Below are 19,644 nucleotides of genomic sequence, written 5' to 3'. Positions count from 1 at the left end.
TCAAGAGGACAACGTCACATACACCACATACACACACACACACAACTGTCCAATTTGCACATGTACACCACCAGAGACTAGAAACCATAATCACCAGCCTGGATACAGACAGGGGGTTTTGTTGAGATGAAATTCTCAAATTCTGCCCTGATGTAGTTTCATACTCACTCCATCACAAGATGATAGAGTGATATGAGAGAGCACCCTGCTGCCACTGGTGTGAAAATGCAACTTCCAATATCCATGTGCACTTGATCGGATCCCCCGGGCCGCCTGAGGCAACGTATCACGGCAGAAATGACATTTAAGCCGCTTAAAAACAGGACAAATGACAATAATATACGTCACTGTTCCACCGAAACTCAGGGGTTCCCAGATATTTTCAGTGCTCGATTCCAAAACGATGATGCTGCGGCCTTGTATCCCTGATATTTTTTCACCATTATTATCAAAAGGATATTGAATTAGCTAAGTCAACACTAAAAGCCAGGAAACTTCCACACACGTTATAAATACATCACCAAATAAAAACTCTGACACAGCCTGTACTCACTATAATAAAACAATTATAAACCAAGTAGCAAACACTTGTGTCAACACGAACACTTGTGTACTTAAATAATATCAGTGCAGTTGGCACAACGGTGAAAATCCTGCCCACATGTCTTCTTGCCTTGGTGCCTACTGATGCCCTTTCACCATGAAATCACCTACACAGTGTTCAGTGAGAGAAGTGTTACTTGGTACACCTTGGTAACACCCACGTGTGTGTGTATATATACACGTGTGTGTGTGTGTGTGTGTATATATATATATATATATATATATACACACATATACATATATATCTATACACACACATATATATATATATATATATAAAACCATACACACACACACACACACATATATACACAAATATATATATATATATATATATATACACATACACATACACACACACATATATATACACACATATATACATACATATACACATAAAGTTCTGAATTTGTTTTTTTAAGCATGTTGGTTTAGGAACCATGTACATTTGTAGACTCAATTTTCACCAATATTGGAGCAAGGCTGCTCCCTGCTGGTCATATTGGATACGTCTACCAACATTATATGTGCAGGTGTAATTCTACATATGAACTTGACATTAAGGTGCATTTACTAGATGTTTTAGTATTTAAAAAGGAAATAAAGAATGTTGTATTTTCATTTGTAACGTCCTGCGATCCTACAACCAAGAAAAACAGGACAAAGCAACAGCTATTTTTACCTCAACATTTATTTAAAACCATATTATTTTTAGTTTATATTCAACTTTTCTATATAACGGCAGGTTGCAGTTGTTTCGAGACGCTTGATATCGACCATGTTCGCCTTCTTATATCGGTTTCAAAAATAAAAACGTGGTTGATGTCCACATGCATATACTAAAAGACCAATATTACACTGAAATGAAGCAAATTCTAATGATCCACAACATAGGGTTATATTGATTTGATCCCACTAGAAGCGAGTGGTTTCCTTACCTATCAGCTCTGTGGGATTCTTTTCCATGAAGTGTTCGCAGATTCTGATGAACATCGTCGTCGTCTCAATTGAAGGGCATTCTTTGTGGCTAAAAAGAACATACAGGACATTAAACTTTAGTACATTAGCGATGAATGTAGTAAGTTAAGTAAATTGCGTAAAGACAGAGTGCACACGTACCCTTTACACGAAAGCTTGAAATATTTTATGCCTTCTTTTTCTACGTCTTTGTGGTCGTAAAAGCGCGACGTGTTCGTCAAATCCACGAGCAAACCCATTTTCACCTGAAAAAGAGAAAGAAAGAAGTGGGATGAGTTTTTGAGAATCAACATTTTTACACAGAGTTTCAGTCGCCGTGGAGGAATGACTTACTTTGAGACTTTTTAAGTAGTTGTACAGCATGGTCGGGTGAAACCGGTTCTCCTCTGCGACTTGGTCATCGTACCTGTGATCCAACATCGTTTTCAGCGGCAGGAATTTACCTACGGAGGGGGAAACACGAGGAATTCAAGAATACCATCTCTAACAAAACACTTATTTAGACAATTATGTATATATAGAATTACTGGATTTGATTTGCTCTACTTGCTAATAAAACATGGATTTAGATCATTTAGAAGTCCAAGTGAAGGATTTGTTATCAGTCCTCTAATGACCATTAATTAACACATGGCAACTTCCTTTTAACCCCTAATAAAAAACCTACAAACCAACCAGCAACGTAAATGATTTAGTGATCGATTGCACGGTTGGTGGAAAAGTAAACTTAGACATGCAATTTGAATTTTCTCAAAGGGTTCAAAAACAAGAGGAAGGTATCGAAACCTATGACAGAGAACTTTCAAATATAAAGACATAATAATACAAGCAAATTATGTTATTGGGATAAATCTGCCTCCTGTGGAAAGCCTGTTGATTGTCTTATTTACAACACTGTATTTTACGCGTTACTTTCAAGAGCTCAATATTTGAGAAGCACTAACTAATCTACACCTTAGAATACAGTTTTAGTCAACAGTACAAATGGAAATGGTTATTAAATCTCATTCAGATCTGGACCCACACATTCTGTATGGATAAAAACAAGTAAACAATAGACTCTAGACTCATGTAAATAAATCAAATGATGAGTGGAGAAACGATATCATGGTAAACACAACACAGATCTGCAGCCTGTGATGCTTTGAGCCTCTGCACAGGACCACGTACACACACCATGCTTCTGGCCCCCGTTTGTTTTGACACGTGATGTGTCGACATCGAAGCTAGCCAGCCCAGTTAACACTTTCCTTGGGACTCGTTGTCTTCAGATATACCATAGCTGCTTTATTTCCAATAAATATCGTACCGAATTCATCGCAAATAACACGGTTGTCTGTGATTAGGCGAGCGTTAGCTGTAGATGCTTTATTCGCGCGCGCATACCAAACTCCATATAAAAAAAGTGACAAATTACTTTTGACTATGTACAACTTGCAAATGCTCGCATATATATAAATAAAACGTTGCACACAATTACGAGTAAACTGTTGTTAAACAAATCGGCAATGTATGTCGCACCAGCTACCTCTTCATTTAAGTAACCTGTTCAAATCTGTTCAGACATGTTAGCTGACAATGCTAACATTGTGATGCTAACCCTAGCACATTTCACGAGTCTGGGAATGAGCCAAATAGTGACACGTTGGTTGTAATAGCAGGACCAAATGAACTAGGTGACCAAAACCTTTAAGATAAATTACATTTAGTCAGAATGAGACACAAAACGTTGAGCTAACGTTCGCAACAGCACGACTGCGTACGTGAAATCCAGTTTGTTGCCATGTTATTGTATTTTATTGTGTTTTTTTTTTTCCTCTGTCTAACCTGCCACAGGTTGTCCTCTCCTGGGGCAATTCCGCCATCGGGGAGGAGGTCCGGTGTGTGACATGTTCCGGAGAGGTTTCGGCGCAGTGAACCGTAGGTGACCAGCAGCCCGTGGCTTGATGTTCCCTCCGTGAGATCGCTGCGATCCCCGATCGTTGTTCCCCTAAACACCGCGGACTCGGGGCCCTCAGCGACTAATGCATGCAAATCATCCAATGAAATCAGGTCCGGTCAAGCCTGTGACGGGCCAACAGGCGAGTGCACGAAACACACGTTACTACGACCGTCGGCATATCAGCGTTCCGCAAACGGTGTCGTGTTTTCAGTCTGTTTTCGTGTAATCCACATCGGTCATGCTAGCTAGTTAGCTTAGAATATGTGTTAAGTCTTCTTCTTCTGGCGGCCAATCTGTGTAGAACAGGTGACTTCCTGTATCACACTGCCACCTATGGGTGCATTGTAGACACATACTACTGCTGTGGAGGGCAAATTTTAGATTGACAACATCGCTCGTTTTACAATTTTCAAAATAAAGCAAGAAAACCACATGTTTTATTTTGGAAATTCAAGTTGTAAATTAAATTAAATTAAAATAGAAGTAATTTAATTGTCATTATTCATTGCTGTGTTGAACATATTGTGGAGCAAAGAGTGTCCAAGTGGACCAATTCAAGTTGTGTTCTCACCTGTGATGACCTTTGATGTTATCTTTAAAGGCCACGGTTGGCCTTTGTGCCTTTGATTATTATCATAACTATGATGTTATATTATAATACAGACTTATACTGGAATAGACCAGCTGACGTTTTGTGTAGTTTAATTTATGTGGAAAAAGAAGAACAATACTTAGTGAACATTAACGACTTTACTACAAACGGGAAACAAATGAGAACATTATTATAATAAAGAGCTAATATGTCGACGATGAACATTCTGTTCCTCTATATACATTTGTATGTTATATCATAACACAACACAAACTGGAGGTATAAAGTATAATACAAACTGTACACAGCCTCTGATGTTGGCACCTGTGTGATATTTCTGTACAAAAATTAAAAAAAAGTATCACCACAATAAGAAGTACACGTTATATACTGTATGTAAATAGCATATACAATGTTGTTGTTTGTTTTTTACATCCCATACAGTGCACTTTATTAGACCACCAGCCAAAGCCACAGCTGCCCTAAATTAACAAAATAATTGTACAAATGTACTGTTTTACAAAAAAAAACAAGAATAAATAGTAAAGCATGTGATTATTTCTTGATTACGATGTCAAATTAAAGTTATTCACAGAAAAAAATTGTTTTAGTGGTTGAATTATTAATTTCTGCCTTCTCAGAGAAGAAGCCAAGTGAGGCGGCACAAATTTGGTTTATAAAAAGGTGAATTCAGTTTGTTATTTGCCAAAAAAACAACGTATAAAGTCATTATATACACATATATACAGTATCTATAGTGTTAGATGAAGGAAAGGAAGAGAACATGGAGGCAAAATACACCACAGCACCATATAGTACACACATTTACATGCTACATGAGAATCTATTCATACTACATATCAGTAAAAGAACCAAGAGAGCAGGTTTCCATCACCGCCCCTGGTCTTGTTCATACATATCCAAAGTGACATACACCAGAGTCAGTTTGTCTTCCTGTTTCCCCGGAACCAGCTTACATTGTTTGCTTGTCCTCATGGCAGGAGATTCCCCGGAGCTCTGACACCGATATGGACTGGAAGTGTTGTTGTCCTCTGAAGACAGCAGCACCGCGGACTCCTCAGAGCACAGATGCTGTGTTCTCGCAGATTCGGCCGGTCTGACATTCTGTGCGTCTGGTGCGAGAACGACGGCCGGGTCGGCGTGTTCCTCGGTCTGCTCGCTGGCCCGATCGTCGGGACAGCCTGTCCCTGGTGGAGGGCTGGGCATCGACTGCATTTCCTCGGTGTAAACTCTGTCGCAGAGGCTCGCGGACGGATCGCTGAAGGCCTGGAAGGGACACGTTGTCCCCTGTGGGACATTCACACGCAAAGAGACAAAGTTATTTTTGTCATATTTAAATCCTTGACTTAAAAGTACTACTTCTGGCGGTGTGAAGGACTTTCCAGGACCAATTCCCTCAAAGTGAAAGACTGAATGTGCTGATCCTAACCCTACCACCAGCACCACACGCCGGATCAGTAGGACTGTGCACCAGACTTTTAACCTTCTAACCTCTAACCCCAACCCCTACTCTAACCCTAACCCTAACCCACAGCTTAAGATGGGAGCGCAACTTGTAGGAGAGACAGAGTAAATCAGCGAGTAAATGTGGTCAAAGGCCAATTTCTTTTGTAAGCAATTGAATATTTGGGCCAAAATGTCGTATCTTCATCAGGCAAAGTGCCTTAAAACGACTTCAGTCAGAAACAAAAAAACACGTTTGCTGCCGTAAGCTAACAATAATGTGGACGTTGTCTCACCAACTTGTTACAAAGACACAAAAGACTTGATAAGCAAATCCTATAAGATTTGAAGTTCAAATTCACAAACTTTCAAGGATTTCAAGGACCTGTGGGAACCCTGCTTTTCAACATAATGTTGGTAAATACAGTTTAAAGCAGGGCTTTGTGTCTTTAACAGGACCGTATGTATGTGAGTGTGTGTGTTGGTAGAGATTATAAGTTTTTTTAGTTGTACAGTTCTTACTTTGTATTCTAAAATACTGGAGATCAGTGAAATACTGCTCTTTGCCCGTGATGAAATGTTCATATTGCTTGTTTTGTGTGTGCTCTAGAATTACTACAGTCTATTTATAAAGTTTCATGACCAAGTGAATAAAGAAATGCTTAATTTTTCCACCCTGACCAAAAAATAGGTCAAATTTTATCATTTAACTCTTTCAACCACCTGTAGATACAGCTATACGTTAATACTCTGAATTTCTTCTTCACTCTATTCACCTTCTGATGACCTGCTGACGGCCACAGGGCCAGAGAGCTGTGGCCTGGGTCGGGCACCAGCTTCTCCTTGAATCTCTTCCACCTGAAACAGCAGATTAATAACAGTGATCCAGGATTGCATGAGTATTGGAAGTGTTAGCGTCAGTGATACAGACAGACACTATAAAAGAGTGAAACTTACTGAATAGTGCAGCACAACCCGAGAGACAGCACAAGAATGATAACGATGCTTCCGGACACACTGAGCACGGTGCTGAGCCTCGGATCTGTTATAGAAAGACAAAATAAAATAATGATATTTGTGTTTTCCTGAGTATAGAACATGACTCACCCCCTCTGCCTTTTTTTTTAGAAACATGACTCATCATGGTTTTCATGATAATTTGAGAGTACATGACATGAGAGGGTAAATCATATTATTGAAGTAATAAAAGTAATAATGTGGTCAGGTTAGTGGTTAGGACCTGCTTATCTAACCAACAATTTAATAGCAAAGTAAATCCAGTAACACAGAGTGTGTAATTTTTGGAAAGGAAATACATCTAATTAAACCCATTTGTTCACGGGGGAACGATGAGGACAAGTGAACGTTGGGGACAGTTGGACAATGAGGACTTGATCAATGAGGACAGGTGAATAATGAGGACAAGTGAACGATGAGGATAGGTGAATAATGAAGACAAGTGAACGATGAGGACAAATGAACGCTGAGGACAGGTGAACGATGAGGACAGGTGAATAATGAGGACAAGTGAACAATGAGGACAAGTGAACGACGAGGACAGGTGACTGATGAGGACAAGTGAACGATGAGGACAAGTGGACGATGAGGATAAGTGGACGATGAGGACAAGTGAACGATGAGGACAAGTGAATAATAAGGACAAGTGAACAATGAGGACAGGTGAACGATGAGGACATGTGAAGAAAGAACCCCTTGTTAAATAAGTAACTTTTACTCTGCGTAAAACAAGCTACTTTTTAACTTGAACTTGAGTATAATTGTAGATCAGTACATTTACTTTCCTAACATCAGAGGTTAAAAACTAAATCTTTCTCACTCCTCACAGAGCACTTACCGAATTTCTTGGTTTTAAAGAGCCTCTCACTGCTCTCCGAGGCTCCACTCAAAGCTGTGGCCCTCACATGGACACTATACTGTACGTCGGGACTCAGATCTTTCAGAAACGCGCCCTCTTTTTTGCCCTCGACAGTGAAATCTAGAAGAAAAATATGAATGAAATAATGAAAAATGACACATTTGCAAACGTCTGTGGTGGACTTACTGAGACTTGGTCCTTCCTGAGAACTATAGAAGACTGTGTAGTTGATAATGGCACCACTGCACTCCTCCTGAGACCTGGTGCTCCATTTCACGTGAGCACTTCTGTCGTACGCTTGGACACCGACGATGGTGATGTTACCTGGATCTGTGTAGAGGCCACATTTATCGTTTATGCGAATTAGAACTGGCCAAAAAAAACAAAAAAAAAAACTCAGTCAAAATGGAACGTTGAAGAATGTTTTACCTCCTACTGACGAGCAGATGTGACGAGCTTCTGAGACATGACCCGTCTTGTCATGAAAGAGGGGAGTTACCGTGATACTGTATTGTTTCTTCTGGAGGAGGCCTGCAAAAAGAAGAAGAAGAAAAGAAATAAGACAAGTGATTAGTTGTTGACTTAGTTGGTTCCTCTGAGCTTTGAGTAGAATAACTCACAGAAATGAGTCGTCATGATCCATTAGTGAAAAATACACACAATTAAACTAAAAACACTCTGATGTTTCACTGTGATCTTACAACAGAGATAAACTTGTATTAAAATGTAGTTTTCCATGGTTTTAAAGAGTGTTGCAAAGGTTTCAGCTTATCTAAGTGCACGATTCAACAAATTTTGTCAAAATTATGTCTTTAATCACTCTAAATCCTGATCAAATATTTGTCTATGACTGCCGTTGATTGATATCCAGACCGTAGATGAATTCAAAAATCAGATTCAGGTTACTTTTTCTTCCATGCAGAATTCACAGGCTTTTATTCTGAAAAAAATATGAACTCAAACAACAAAAGTAACAGTCTGTCTCCTAAATTTGCCATTTTACAATAGAACAAAGGTATGGTGTAGAGGAAACAAAAGGCAGGTTTGCCTGATTAATATAAGATGTTTCGGCCCAGTATTTAATTTCTGAGAAAATTTGCTTGCCGACCCCTGGTCTAACCTGAAATATACCCCCAAAACAATCCAAAAATTTTTTACACAGGCCCTCTGGACGGGTTATAAGTAAAAAAAAAAACACTGACCAAGTCTGGAAAGTAGTGTATAAAAGCTGTGGAATAAATGGAGGAAAAAAAGTGAAAAGAGAAACTGTATTTCCGTCTGAAAAAATGGAAGTGTGAGTCATTTGAATTAAATGTGGTGATGGACCTCTGAGGAAAAGTGAGTCACAGCTCTTGAAAAGTCTTTAAAATGAGGACTTAATCATTTCTATCAAATGCATTAGAGCACAAAGAAAGCTCACTAACTGAGCTGGTGATCCATGATGAATGATGACTGATGGGAGTCGACTTACCGGAAAGTGTCATGTTGGTGTGTTCAGTTTCCTTCCAATAATATTGATCTCCGTCGTGGGTCCAGTCGATCATGTAACGTCTGACAGGCTGGACAGGAGCTTTCCAGCTGACCAGAATAACACCTCCGACGGCCAAAGTCTGGATTTCAGAAACTTCAGAGAAATCTGCCAAGATCACGAACATCAGTATAAGGAGAAGGGAAGCACTGTTCAATAATTTGCTAAAAATCAATAACATTGAAACTCACTTTCTCCTGCAGCTGGAATATAAACAGAGTCCTCGACCAGCAGAGCTTCATCATAGAAGACAGTGAGATTTATCCTGTGTGCATCTCGGTTCACGCCAATGACGCATCGTCTCGAATCGCTGCAGGACGTGTCTGTAAAACTGACTCCTGGCACTGTATCGTTGTATGAAACGTGCTTTATGCCGTACATAAACGCGCCCGGGCATGTTGAAGGAATCCCCTGTGTTGACATAGAAAGTTTCATGGAAAGCGTGGGGTTGAAAATGTGTTATTAATAAGAAGAAATGACGATAAAACTTGAGATTAAAGTGCAGTTAAAGAAAAAAAGGTAATATTATGGTGATAGTTTCTCGTTATAACGTAATAATTTCTCGAAATAACGTCATAGTTTCTCGTTATAACGAGAAAACAATCTTGTCTCGAAATAACGTGATAGTTTCTCATTAAAACGTAATAGTTACTGGAAATAACGTGTATTTCTCGTTACAACGCGAAAACAATCCTATCTTGTAATAACGTGATAGTTTCTCGTTATAACGTAATAGTTTCTCGAAATAACTTGATAGTTTCTCGTTAAAACGTAATACTGAGCACCCCACTTTTTTGTATGTGTCGCAGCAATAAGCTTCCGTACTATAGCAATGCATTTACGAATAAAAACTTAACTGTGCTACGTGTACAACTGATTTACCGCAAAACACTTACAACAGAAGTGCTATTAGTAGTAAAAGAAGCAGTTTGTGGCAGCCATCTTAGGATCCTAACTCACGATAAGTAAGGTTGTTTCCAAGTTGATAATTCCAAGTCCCGACGACAACCAAGCCGTTACCTGCGTATTACTTTGGAAATAACTATAATATACTGAAATGTTGTCTCTTTTTGTGTTACCACACTTTGTAAATTAACATTACTGCCTTATAACAAAAATAATGTCAAAATATTAACATCAACAAATGTACTTCCTTACCGTCCACATGACATGAACTGTCCTGTCTCCATTTGTTCCAGGTCTTGTGAGCTTCCTCCACAGGTTCAGCTTGACATCAGTCTCTGGTGAATCATGTTCAAACAGGTTATTATTAGTAGTAGTAGTAGTACTGTAGACATGACAGAAAAGGTTCCATAACATGGAAAAATTATACATATTAAAAGAATTTAAAGCTGTTTAATGTTGTTTCTGCGTTACATCAGTAAGTTTTATGCTGTATCACTGTCTTTTAATGTAGGAGTGGTCTTAATTGTTGTTGTATCATTTCGATTGTCATGTATTATGCATGCAGTTTTGCGTCCTTACTATTAAGTCCAGTCAGAACCGTCCTCTCTTGGCTCCAGTCGCTCCAGGGGGCGTCGTTTAGAGCGCAGCGCACTGACACTTTGTAGCGGCTGCAGGATTCCACTTTTACAAACACTTTCCCGCTTTTTCCAGGGCTCAGAGTTTCATTCAGCACAAACTGAAACGACGGAAAAGGAACATTTCAGTTAGGAAAATAATTTATTGAAAACTTTATTGAAAACTAGACGTCTTTTTTAACTGCTACATTTTAAATGCACAGTATGCAATTTCTGCAACTGGGTTCCTCTCAGTCAAAAACAACAAATGACCTAGTTTGACGTTTGACGAGCGAGGGATCATGGGAATTTTTTTTTATTTTATATTGTTTTGTGTCCATTTACATTTCCAGTGATGGAAGTGTTATTTTTACTGTACTTTTTGGTACCTTTTTGAATCTAATGTATTGTATGGTTGTATTTTTACATGTCTACTGGATTTACAGATGAGCAGGAGCAAGAGCTTGTAAAGCTCACAAATAAAACAATTTTTCTTCCCCAGTACATATTTCTATGGCTTTGAAGAGTAATGGGGGAAAGTTCTGGCTAATGTCAGGAGACTTCCCAACCAAATATGTCTCATTATATTTAAAAAGACTTAATGCAGAAATGTATATATGTACTGTGTTTAAGAGAAAAAGAGTACTTTAGTAAATCTGTGACAAAAGTACTGGGGGAAAAAAAGGTGCCTCTCACCTCTGGAGTTCTGCTACTGACAATCTGAACGGGAAAAGACAAACAAACAAGCAATACTGTTATTTACAGTAATAGTAAAAGATCATAATCCATTTGTTTGATCACAGAACAACACACTGTACCTGGTTGTATTTGACTTGACAGCGACAAGGTCTCCAGGACACCGACCTTCTCCACTCGATCAACAGATGATCAGACGCGACCGTGACGTCTAACTCTGGAGGGATGATTTTCACTGAGGGAAGAAAATCACGTTAAAAAAACCCCCAACAAAATGTTAAAAGAATCATGAATACTTTGTTACTCACATATTCTACGGGGATCAAATTCATACAGGTCGGATTCAGCTTCCCACAGCGCAGTTTTAGCTCTCACTGTGACGTTGATGTTACTCGTTGGAGGTATTACACTTGATATAAGTAATACATCTCTGCACGTGCATGTATGGACATGTGAGGTATTGCAGATTTCCCTCTGGGACACAAGTGATGAAGAGACTCTAAAAGAGACATATACATTTTAAATTAACCCTTAGAACACAAAGCGTTTTGGCTGCTTATTTTCCCCCATTACTATGTTTTAAGGCACAGTATAAAGAATGTGCAATATAGAGTGTCTTATATCCTTTCTTCAGCACATCCTAGGCAAATTACCACTAAGGGTTAAGCACATACATCAACAAGAAGATGCTACAGTAATTCCTGCACAAATAAAGCACATATATATAACCACCCAAAGTACAGTGTAGTTTATCATCAGTGGAGAATTATATAATTATAATAATCGAAATAACGTGATCATTTTTTGTTATCTCGAAATAACGTGATAGTTTCTCGAAAATAACGTGATAGTTTCTCGAAATAACTTGATAGTTTCGCGTTATAACAAGAAAACTATTATATCTTGAAATAACATGATAGTTTCTCGTTACAACGTATTAGTTTCTCGAAATAACGTGATAGTTTCTCGTTATAACAAGAAAACAATCTCATCTCGAAATCATGTGATAGTTTCTCGTTATAACAAGAAAACAATCGTATCTCGAAATAACATGATAGTTTCTCGTTATAACGTAATAGTTTCTCGAAATAACGTGATAGTTTATCGTTATACCGAGAAAACAATCTTATCTCTAAATAACATGATAGTTTCTCGTTATAACGTAATAGTTTCTCGAAATAACGTGATAGTTTATCGTTATACCGAGAAAACAATCTTATCTCGAAATAACATGATATTTTCACGTTATAACGTAATAGTTTCTCGAAATAACATGATAGTTTCTAGTTATAACGTAATAGTGTCTCGAAAAAATGATAGTTTCTCGTTATAACGAGAAAACAATCTTATCTCGAAATAATGTGATAGTTTCTCGTTATAACAAGAAAGCAATCTTATCTCAAAATAACGTGATAGTTTCTCGTTATAACCTAATCATTATATAGAACAAAAAGGGAAAAAAAAATGTATATTTTGTAACTTTAAATTACTCATAACCTTAAATCAACAACACCTAAGAAGACGTAAAAACACATTTTTTAAAGCCTGAATATGTGACCTACAGTTTAAACACACACACACCCAGGATGTCCATATAAGGAGTTGTGTATTATTCCCACGGCAAATTACCACTTACGCACATACGTCAACAAGAAGATGCTACAGCAGTAATTCCTTCATAAATAAAGCACATATATGTAACCACTCACAGTACAGTGTAGTTTATCATCAGTGGAGAATTATTCTGGTGCTCCCAGCTGCAGGTGAACTGCTGTGGGAAACCATCCTCTGACTGCTTTTCATAATGCGAGATGCACTGTATTTTGCTGGGTTTTGCTGTAAAATAATAATAATAATTATTATTTATTTATTTTACTACAGAAGGCAGAATGTCAGACAATAAATAATAATAATAATAATAATAATAATTCAACTCACAGTAGGTTTTGACGATGGTGCCGCCGAGGACTTGCTGAGTGTCGGCGCTGTGGCACTGCAGTGTCGCGCTGTGCAGGGTGAAGTTCCTCAGCGACAGCACCACGTGCGAGGAGTTGACGGCGTTGGACATACTCTCGTTGACGCGGCTGCTGTTCAGCTCCCAGAAGATTCCGCCGCCGACACACGACGTCTGGCAGAAGACATTGGTGTCGGATCCCACCTCGATGTACTGGTCTTTGGGCACGACGTTGCAGCTGCTCCCCTGTTGGCCTGCGGGACATTTCAACATTAATCAACAGTTGAAAAACATGTGCCCCTCGATGATGATGCAATGGGCCATTGCATTAAAGGAGGATTCAGCAAAATGATTGCTTCGATAATTTGGTTTCCATATGAATTAAAACATTTGCTTTTGATGCTTGGCTGACTTTTCCCTGTGTTTTCAATCCTTATAGTAATAATATAATATAATATAATATAACATAATATAATATAATATAAAATTATTATAATTATTAATAATACATAAAAATATAATTAATTCATTAATTAATTATATATACAGTATATAATATAATAGTAATTATATATGTATTATTATTATAAATAATAAACATATAATTCATTATATATATTATAATATAATTATATCATTACTTAATTAATTAATTAATTATTTAAAATATACTATTAATTATATATAATATAATATAGTAATGAATAATAAATGCATCCACATTAAAGAAAAATTATATTTACATTTAATACACTGAAATAACTCAATATGGAGTTGTGGGCCACCTGAAATGGATTGGAGGGCCGCATGTGGCCCACGGGCCGCATGTTTGAGACCTCCACTCTGAGTCAATGAACGCATTATCGTTACGCTGATGCACTGGTGTTATCTCGCTCGTATCGTGCACTCAAACATCCCGAGTGGCCGAAACACGGCATCATTTCAATCCAACAAAAACTTTAATGTTCTGTTGCTGATTCACAAACGCTGTCAGGTAGAAAGCTTTTTTTGTTCGATTGATATAAACCACCGCCGGGAGACGATACAGTTTCATCAGAAGAGCATTAGCTGCCTCCTGAGATTTTATACGGCTCCCTAACAGCATGAGGAGGAGCCCATTAGAGGGAAATATCTTTCCATCAGACCATATATGGACCACGCTTACACTACAGAGTCATCACAGAGACAGACGTTCATTCTTTCTCTTGAAATCCAACTAGTTTCACTCCACAGTATCATGTTTACATCCACAGGTGCCACATCCACCCAAGAATAAGTAGATTATGGATGATTTGAACAGGGTTTTAACACCAGGTGTGCACTTGAATACAGTATACTAACTTAGATTTGACTTCAAAATAAAAGCAAAAAATATGACAGTTACATGTTTTATAATTACATAGACAAGGTTCATAACGTTCATAATAGGAAGTAAACATGAAAATGTGCAGCGGCACTGTATTATTGCACAGATTATATAAGTGATACAGACTAAATTTTGTTTTTGGACCATGTAGAATTGATGGGATTTAAAGAACTATGGTCATTGTGCTGCAGTCATGAATTTTTTTCTTATACACACTAAAAAAGATAACCAGATAAGCATTTAATAATATAATAGTGATAATAATATATTGTTTTAAGTACTAAGAGGAGTAATCTGACTTAAAAAATACAACAAAAAAAAGAATCACCACTTTTTGCTTGTGTGACACAAACATAGACATATAATATGCTGTAATATTTAAAACTTTTGCTGATATAAGTGCAGTTTCTGGTCATTTTAAATCATGTATTATTGAGCATAAATGATTATCTAAGAAGAACACTGTGCTGTGAAACCAAAACAAAACAAGCATTTCCCAGAACTGTAACAGCTGCAATCACTGCTTTTTAAACCAAGAACAAATCCTAAATCTCAACACAACAGAACACAACATCCCTCTACACTAATTAATGTACATTTATTGTGGACAAGAAGAATAAAAAAAATATGAACTTACCTTTACAAATGGAGATGAATAAGATAAGATAAGATAAAACACATGGGAATAGAGATGGATACATGTCCTTTATCTCTTTAACTTCAGCTCATACACATTAAGATATCAAGAGCCGTGAAGACAAAAGAATGAGAGCGTAAAGGCTTCACATTGTTGTTGAGACAGACCGTAGCCTCCGCTGTAACACTGTGTCTCAGGTCAGAACAGGAACTAAAGCAAATTCTGAAATAAACGGGAGGTATTACCCAACTGAGACACTGAGGGCAAAGAGGAAGTGAAGTAAATTAACTGTTTCCACGACTCTGTGAAGCCGTATCTGTCGTTCCATAAGCAACTTTAACAATGAAAAGGCTAATTATGATTTAAATAATCACTGCACTGATACTTAAACAGGAAGTCAGGAATTCTCATGTGTTTCTACAGTCAAAATAGACAGATAAATGGGGATAAAGGAACATGATATTGCACGATTATTATTGCTGTACATGTGGATTCATAGGATGAAAGCCATAACATTTGTATAAATAAATAAAAAACATTCAGCATATTGAATAACCAACCAACCATAACAATATGCACTTATTCATTCATTTTCAAATTATTTTATCCATGGCTTATTTAAATTCCATTTGTGTTCATATAGCTCCACCTAGTGACTAATACGTGCAACTTGGCAAAAAAATAGACATTTAAAATCTTACCGATCGACTGCACTAATATCGACTACTTTTAAGTAAGCCGAACCAATGCCGATACCTTGAAAATTTAACAATAAACACACACAAACGCGACTTTTTTAAAAAAAAAAAAACGTAAAACTGGTGTGGTGCTAAAAATGAGTATAATTATGTGATGTGGTTTGGTTACCAAAAATAAACCGGAAGTAGTTGACAAGTAGGCTACCTTAGTTAGCCTACTAGCATTGATTTAGCACGTTTCGCTACTGGCAAATTGTGAATTAATACGTTGTTTGCTCGGAGTATTTAAATAAAAAATATTTTAAAATTGCCCAAATATAACGGCAAACTACGACGTTTATTTATTTACTGCTGATAAAGTTGTGCGCTAATCATTTCCGGGGTAATGTTGTTGTGACTTAGCTAAAGCGAACCACTCGTTCTGCTGCTGACCTGACACCGGTTTCCGCTGTCCTGTCACCGGTCCCTGCTTCATGCTTACCGCGGTGCTTGTTGCTGCTGTTGCCGGCGGTGGCGTCCTCATCCTTATGCGCTGTTTGTTTCCTGCGCAGAAAGCAGGGAAAATGCTCCGCTATGCAGCCGACACTATGCGGGGAAAGACGGTGATCGTGACCGGCGCTAACAGCGGGATAGGGAAGGCCGTGGCCACGGAGCTGGTGAAGCTCCAAGCCCGGGTCATCATGGCTTGTCGGGACCAGCGGAGCGCCGAGGAGGCAGCCGAGGACATAAGGAGGCAAGCGGGAGCAGAGCGGGGAGAGGTGGTCATCAAAAACCTGGACCTGGCTTCTCTCACATCTGTCCGAAAGTTTTGTGAGGAAATTAATGAGGTGAGGCCATTTATTTAAAGGTATTCGATAATCTAGAAGCATATATTTTTGTTTAAAATTAAATAAATCAGAATATTTTTGGTGTTCATAACACCAAAATATACAAGCACCTGTTTGCATGCATGTTTTGAGCACTTTAAAAATGTGTAAACCCTTAAAAAAATAAATAATAATAATAAAATAAAAAAGAGCCTAAACAATTTGCATAAATCAGCTGACAACTTCTAAAATAATGCCAACATGCTGTTTCCGTTATCAATAATTCATCTTACAACCACTAGGTGTCAGTGTATGACCCATTTAAGACAACAGCATTAAATTAAATGACAACCACAAGATCCTGGGATGATTTATTGGTACTTTGATGATGTTTGATAGTGTTTTAAACGCATACAGTTTTCACATCTTTTATAAGACAGACGGTGATTATATTGTGTGTATCACTTGTCTCGTAGACCGATCAACTCCAGCTTATTTTCTGATATAAACCCCAAAACCTTAATCCTGGCTTCAATTTCTGTGACCCATTAGGAGGAGCCCAAGATCGACGTGCTTATCAACAACGCAGGCGTCTACCAGTGTCCCTACATGAAGACGGAGGATGGCTTTGAGATGCAGCTCGGTGTGAACCACCTGGGCCACTTCCTCCTCACTCACCTCCTGCTGGACCTCCTGAAGTCTTCCGCTCCGAGCCGCATCGTCGTGGTCTCCTCTAAGCTGTACAAGTACGGCCATGTTAACTTCGACGACCTGAACAGTGAAAACAACTACGACAAGGCCTTCTGCTACAGTCAGAGCAAACTGGCCAACCTGCTGTTTGCTCTTGAGCTGTCTCATCGGCTGGAGGGCACGGGGGTCACGGTCAACGCTCTCACCCCGGGCATCGTGAGGACCAAACTGGGACGGCACGTTCAAATCCCTTTCCTGGCAAAGCCGCTGTTCCAGCTCGCTTCGCTGGTCTTTTTCAAGAGTCCGCTTGAGGGAGCCCAGACTCCGCTCTATCTGGCCTGCTCCCCTGAGTTGGAGGGAGTGTCGGGGAAGTGTTTCGCTAACTGCGAGGAGGAGCAGCTGATGGCCACGGCTACAGATGAGCAGGCAGCCAAGAAGCTGTGGGATGTAAGCAGCAGAATGGTCGGACTCACTAACTGAGCACAGTCCTGTTCTGCTGATGGTATTTTCGGGGGGGAATGACTTGTGAAAAGACCAATTGTCACATTTGCGATAAATTCATTAATGGACTGAAATCGTGTGTGCCAGTTAATTTAGTCTCAGTGAGCAAATCTGCTGTAATAAGGTTGCAGAGCAAAGAGTTGACTGGGGTGAAAAATGTGCCTGTAAAACAAATTTGCATTAAATTGACGCACTTTTTGATTTCCTAGAAAGACTTTCTAAAAAAAAACTACAAAACGACATTCACACAACACTTCAAGGTCTACTCCGGTGTTTTAAAATGGTGTTTCCTTAGAGTTCTATTTTTGAAACCTACTGCCAGAGATGAGACATTAATGTGTTTTACAGGCTTGTGTAAGTGGTACAACAACACACTCTCTACCCATTCATGCCCAATACTTTGAAGATTAAATAGCACTTTGCTTTTATGCCAGCAACCAGGATTGACACACACTCGTCAGCGATGAAAGTGAGCGAGCTTATCTCGTATTCATCAAAGCCGAACTCTGAGCGGTCACGTTTTTCCCCTTCAGAGGAAGTCGCGTTGTTCCTCGTGCTGTGAAAAACCCACTGGGCAGAGTGTGGAGCATGTGTGTTGTTCTTGCTACATTTGTCCATATTCTGCACTGTGGGGGGAAGTAAGAAGAGAGGCTGTTAATCAAGTGTTCCCTCTCCTGCTGTGTTTCAAGTGTGTCTGAAGAACAGGAACAATAAGGCGGACAGTGGATTCTCGCAAGTAAATCCACATAAAGAGGGGGTGGAAAAAGGATGAAGCAGTATGAAGTTAAAGCTCACATAGAGTGGTCCTATCGCACATATATGTGAGTTATGGAGGTCTACTTACATACATTAACTTGTTTTTATGGCCAAAAACCTTCTAGTTGCTGCAAAGGATCCGATCCAAATCTCTCCTCACTGAAGCTCTCATCAGCCACGCTGTTTCAGACTGAAATCTCACCCCCAGAAGACAGACTTTGTTGTGATTGGCCAGCCAACGAGAGCTTTCCCAACTGTTTTGTGACCGGCCAGGTAGCTGGAAGTCACGTCATTAGCACGTCAGCTCTCAGAAGCACAGCGCCCCCTTTGGAACGGTGGATGCACTGCTACTCATTATCAAAACATCGTTTTAACAATGTGTAAAAATCGCTTCGTCACGACTCCCTGCCGGAGTCGGACCCAGAGTCAGAAGACACTGTCGCAAGTGAAACACCTCCACAACTGACATTCTTCTTCTTCTGCGGTTCAATGTACGCAACCAGATGTGCCCGGAGGAGGAGGATCAGATGTTCAGTAGACGGGATCCTTACGTCACGATTCCAGGCTTTTTCAGAGCCCGAGAATACAATAAAACCCAGCGTTCTCAGCAGTAGATGAACTGTTTGTTTCGAAACGACGTATTGGCACAGATACACACCAAAAAACAGCGTTCATTGGAACTTCCGGTCTATTGGAGCTTTAAGATGCTCAAGGACATAAAATAAAAACCCCAGTGGTGACTGAAAGTCCTGTATATGCTAATAAAACCACCGTTGAATACAGATGGTGAACTGGTTTGTGCTTTATTAGGTGAACAAAACAACCAAAATATATATAATCATGCATCGTAGTCGAAGAAACAAGGTTACAGTGGCTTAATGGGGGGTGTGGGCATCCAAGTCTGAGGTAGAATGGGGGGGCAGGAAAACCACCTCTCGGCGGGAAATAGAAGAGAGCAGTAATATAAAGAAATACTGACTGTTAAAACAGACCTCAAAACGTTCCATCAATAACAATATAGCACATTGATCAACACT

The 19,644-nt window shown here is 39.0% G+C and overlaps 3 protein-coding genes across 3 annotated transcripts in view; 1 reads left to right on the top strand and 2 right to left on the bottom strand.

Annotated features, from left to right (window-relative positions):
* Positions 1–3,799, bottom strand: part of rngtt (RNA guanylyltransferase and 5'-phosphatase) — a 92,761-nt gene extending 88,962 nt beyond the window's left edge. Inside the window, exons 1-4 of the mRNA XM_083899177.1 lie at positions 3,409–3,799; positions 1,915–2,024; positions 1,723–1,826; positions 1,542–1,630 (exon numbers count right to left, since the gene is read on the bottom strand). Coding sequence (XP_083755303.1) covers positions 1,542–1,630; positions 1,723–1,826; positions 1,915–2,024; positions 3,409–3,472 — 367 coding nt within the window. The 5' untranslated portion in view covers positions 3,473–3,799. The remainder of the gene's footprint in view (positions 1–1,541; positions 1,631–1,722; positions 1,827–1,914; positions 2,025–3,408) is intronic.
* A 1,207-nt stretch (positions 3,800–5,006) lies between these two features.
* LOC310934805 (interleukin-31 receptor subunit alpha-like) lies at positions 5,007–16,329 on the bottom strand (the record flags this gene model as incomplete). Its single annotated transcript, XM_083898603.1, has 15 exons — positions 5,007–5,420; positions 6,356–6,437; positions 6,537–6,621; positions 7,435–7,575; positions 7,642–7,785; positions 7,885–7,986; positions 8,927–9,091; positions 9,175–9,327; positions 10,469–10,625; positions 11,200–11,223; positions 11,322–11,434; positions 11,517–11,698; positions 12,909–13,035; positions 13,138–13,407; positions 16,287–16,329. 15 exons carry the CDS (start codon positions 16,327–16,329, stop codon positions 5,007–5,009), a joined length of 2,202 nt encoding a protein of 733 aa, XP_083754729.1.
* rdh14b (retinol dehydrogenase 14b) lies at positions 16,299–19,333 on the top strand. Its single transcript, XM_083898299.1, has 2 exons — positions 16,299–16,681; positions 17,213–19,333. Exons 1-2 carry the CDS (start codon positions 16,328–16,330, stop codon positions 17,828–17,830), a joined length of 972 nt encoding a protein of 323 aa, XP_083754425.1. The 5' UTR covers positions 16,299–16,327; the 3' UTR covers positions 17,831–19,333.
* Positions 19,334–19,644: the final 311 nt, after the last annotated feature.

The sequence above is a fragment of the Microchirus variegatus genome, assembly GCF_963457635.1.
Source record: "Microchirus variegatus genome assembly, chromosome: 12".
In the NCBI taxonomy this organism is placed as follows: domain Eukaryota; kingdom Metazoa; phylum Chordata; class Actinopteri; order Pleuronectiformes; family Soleidae; genus Microchirus; species Microchirus variegatus.
The sequence above is the reverse complement of the archived record's forward strand: the minus strand, read 5'-3'. Positions and strand labels throughout refer to the sequence as shown.

What these genes read in the sequence shown, in the direction of transcription:
- rdh14b (XM_083898299.1), top strand. Translation starts at nt 16,328, where the DNA reads ATGCTTACCGCGGTGCTTGTTGCTGCTGTTGCCGGCGGTGGCGTCCTC. An exon ending in TTTGTGAGGAAATTAATGAG is followed by an intron (nt 16,682 to 17,212) that starts GTGAGGCCATTT and finishes GTGACCCATTAG; the next exon opens with GAGGAGCCCAAGATCGACGT.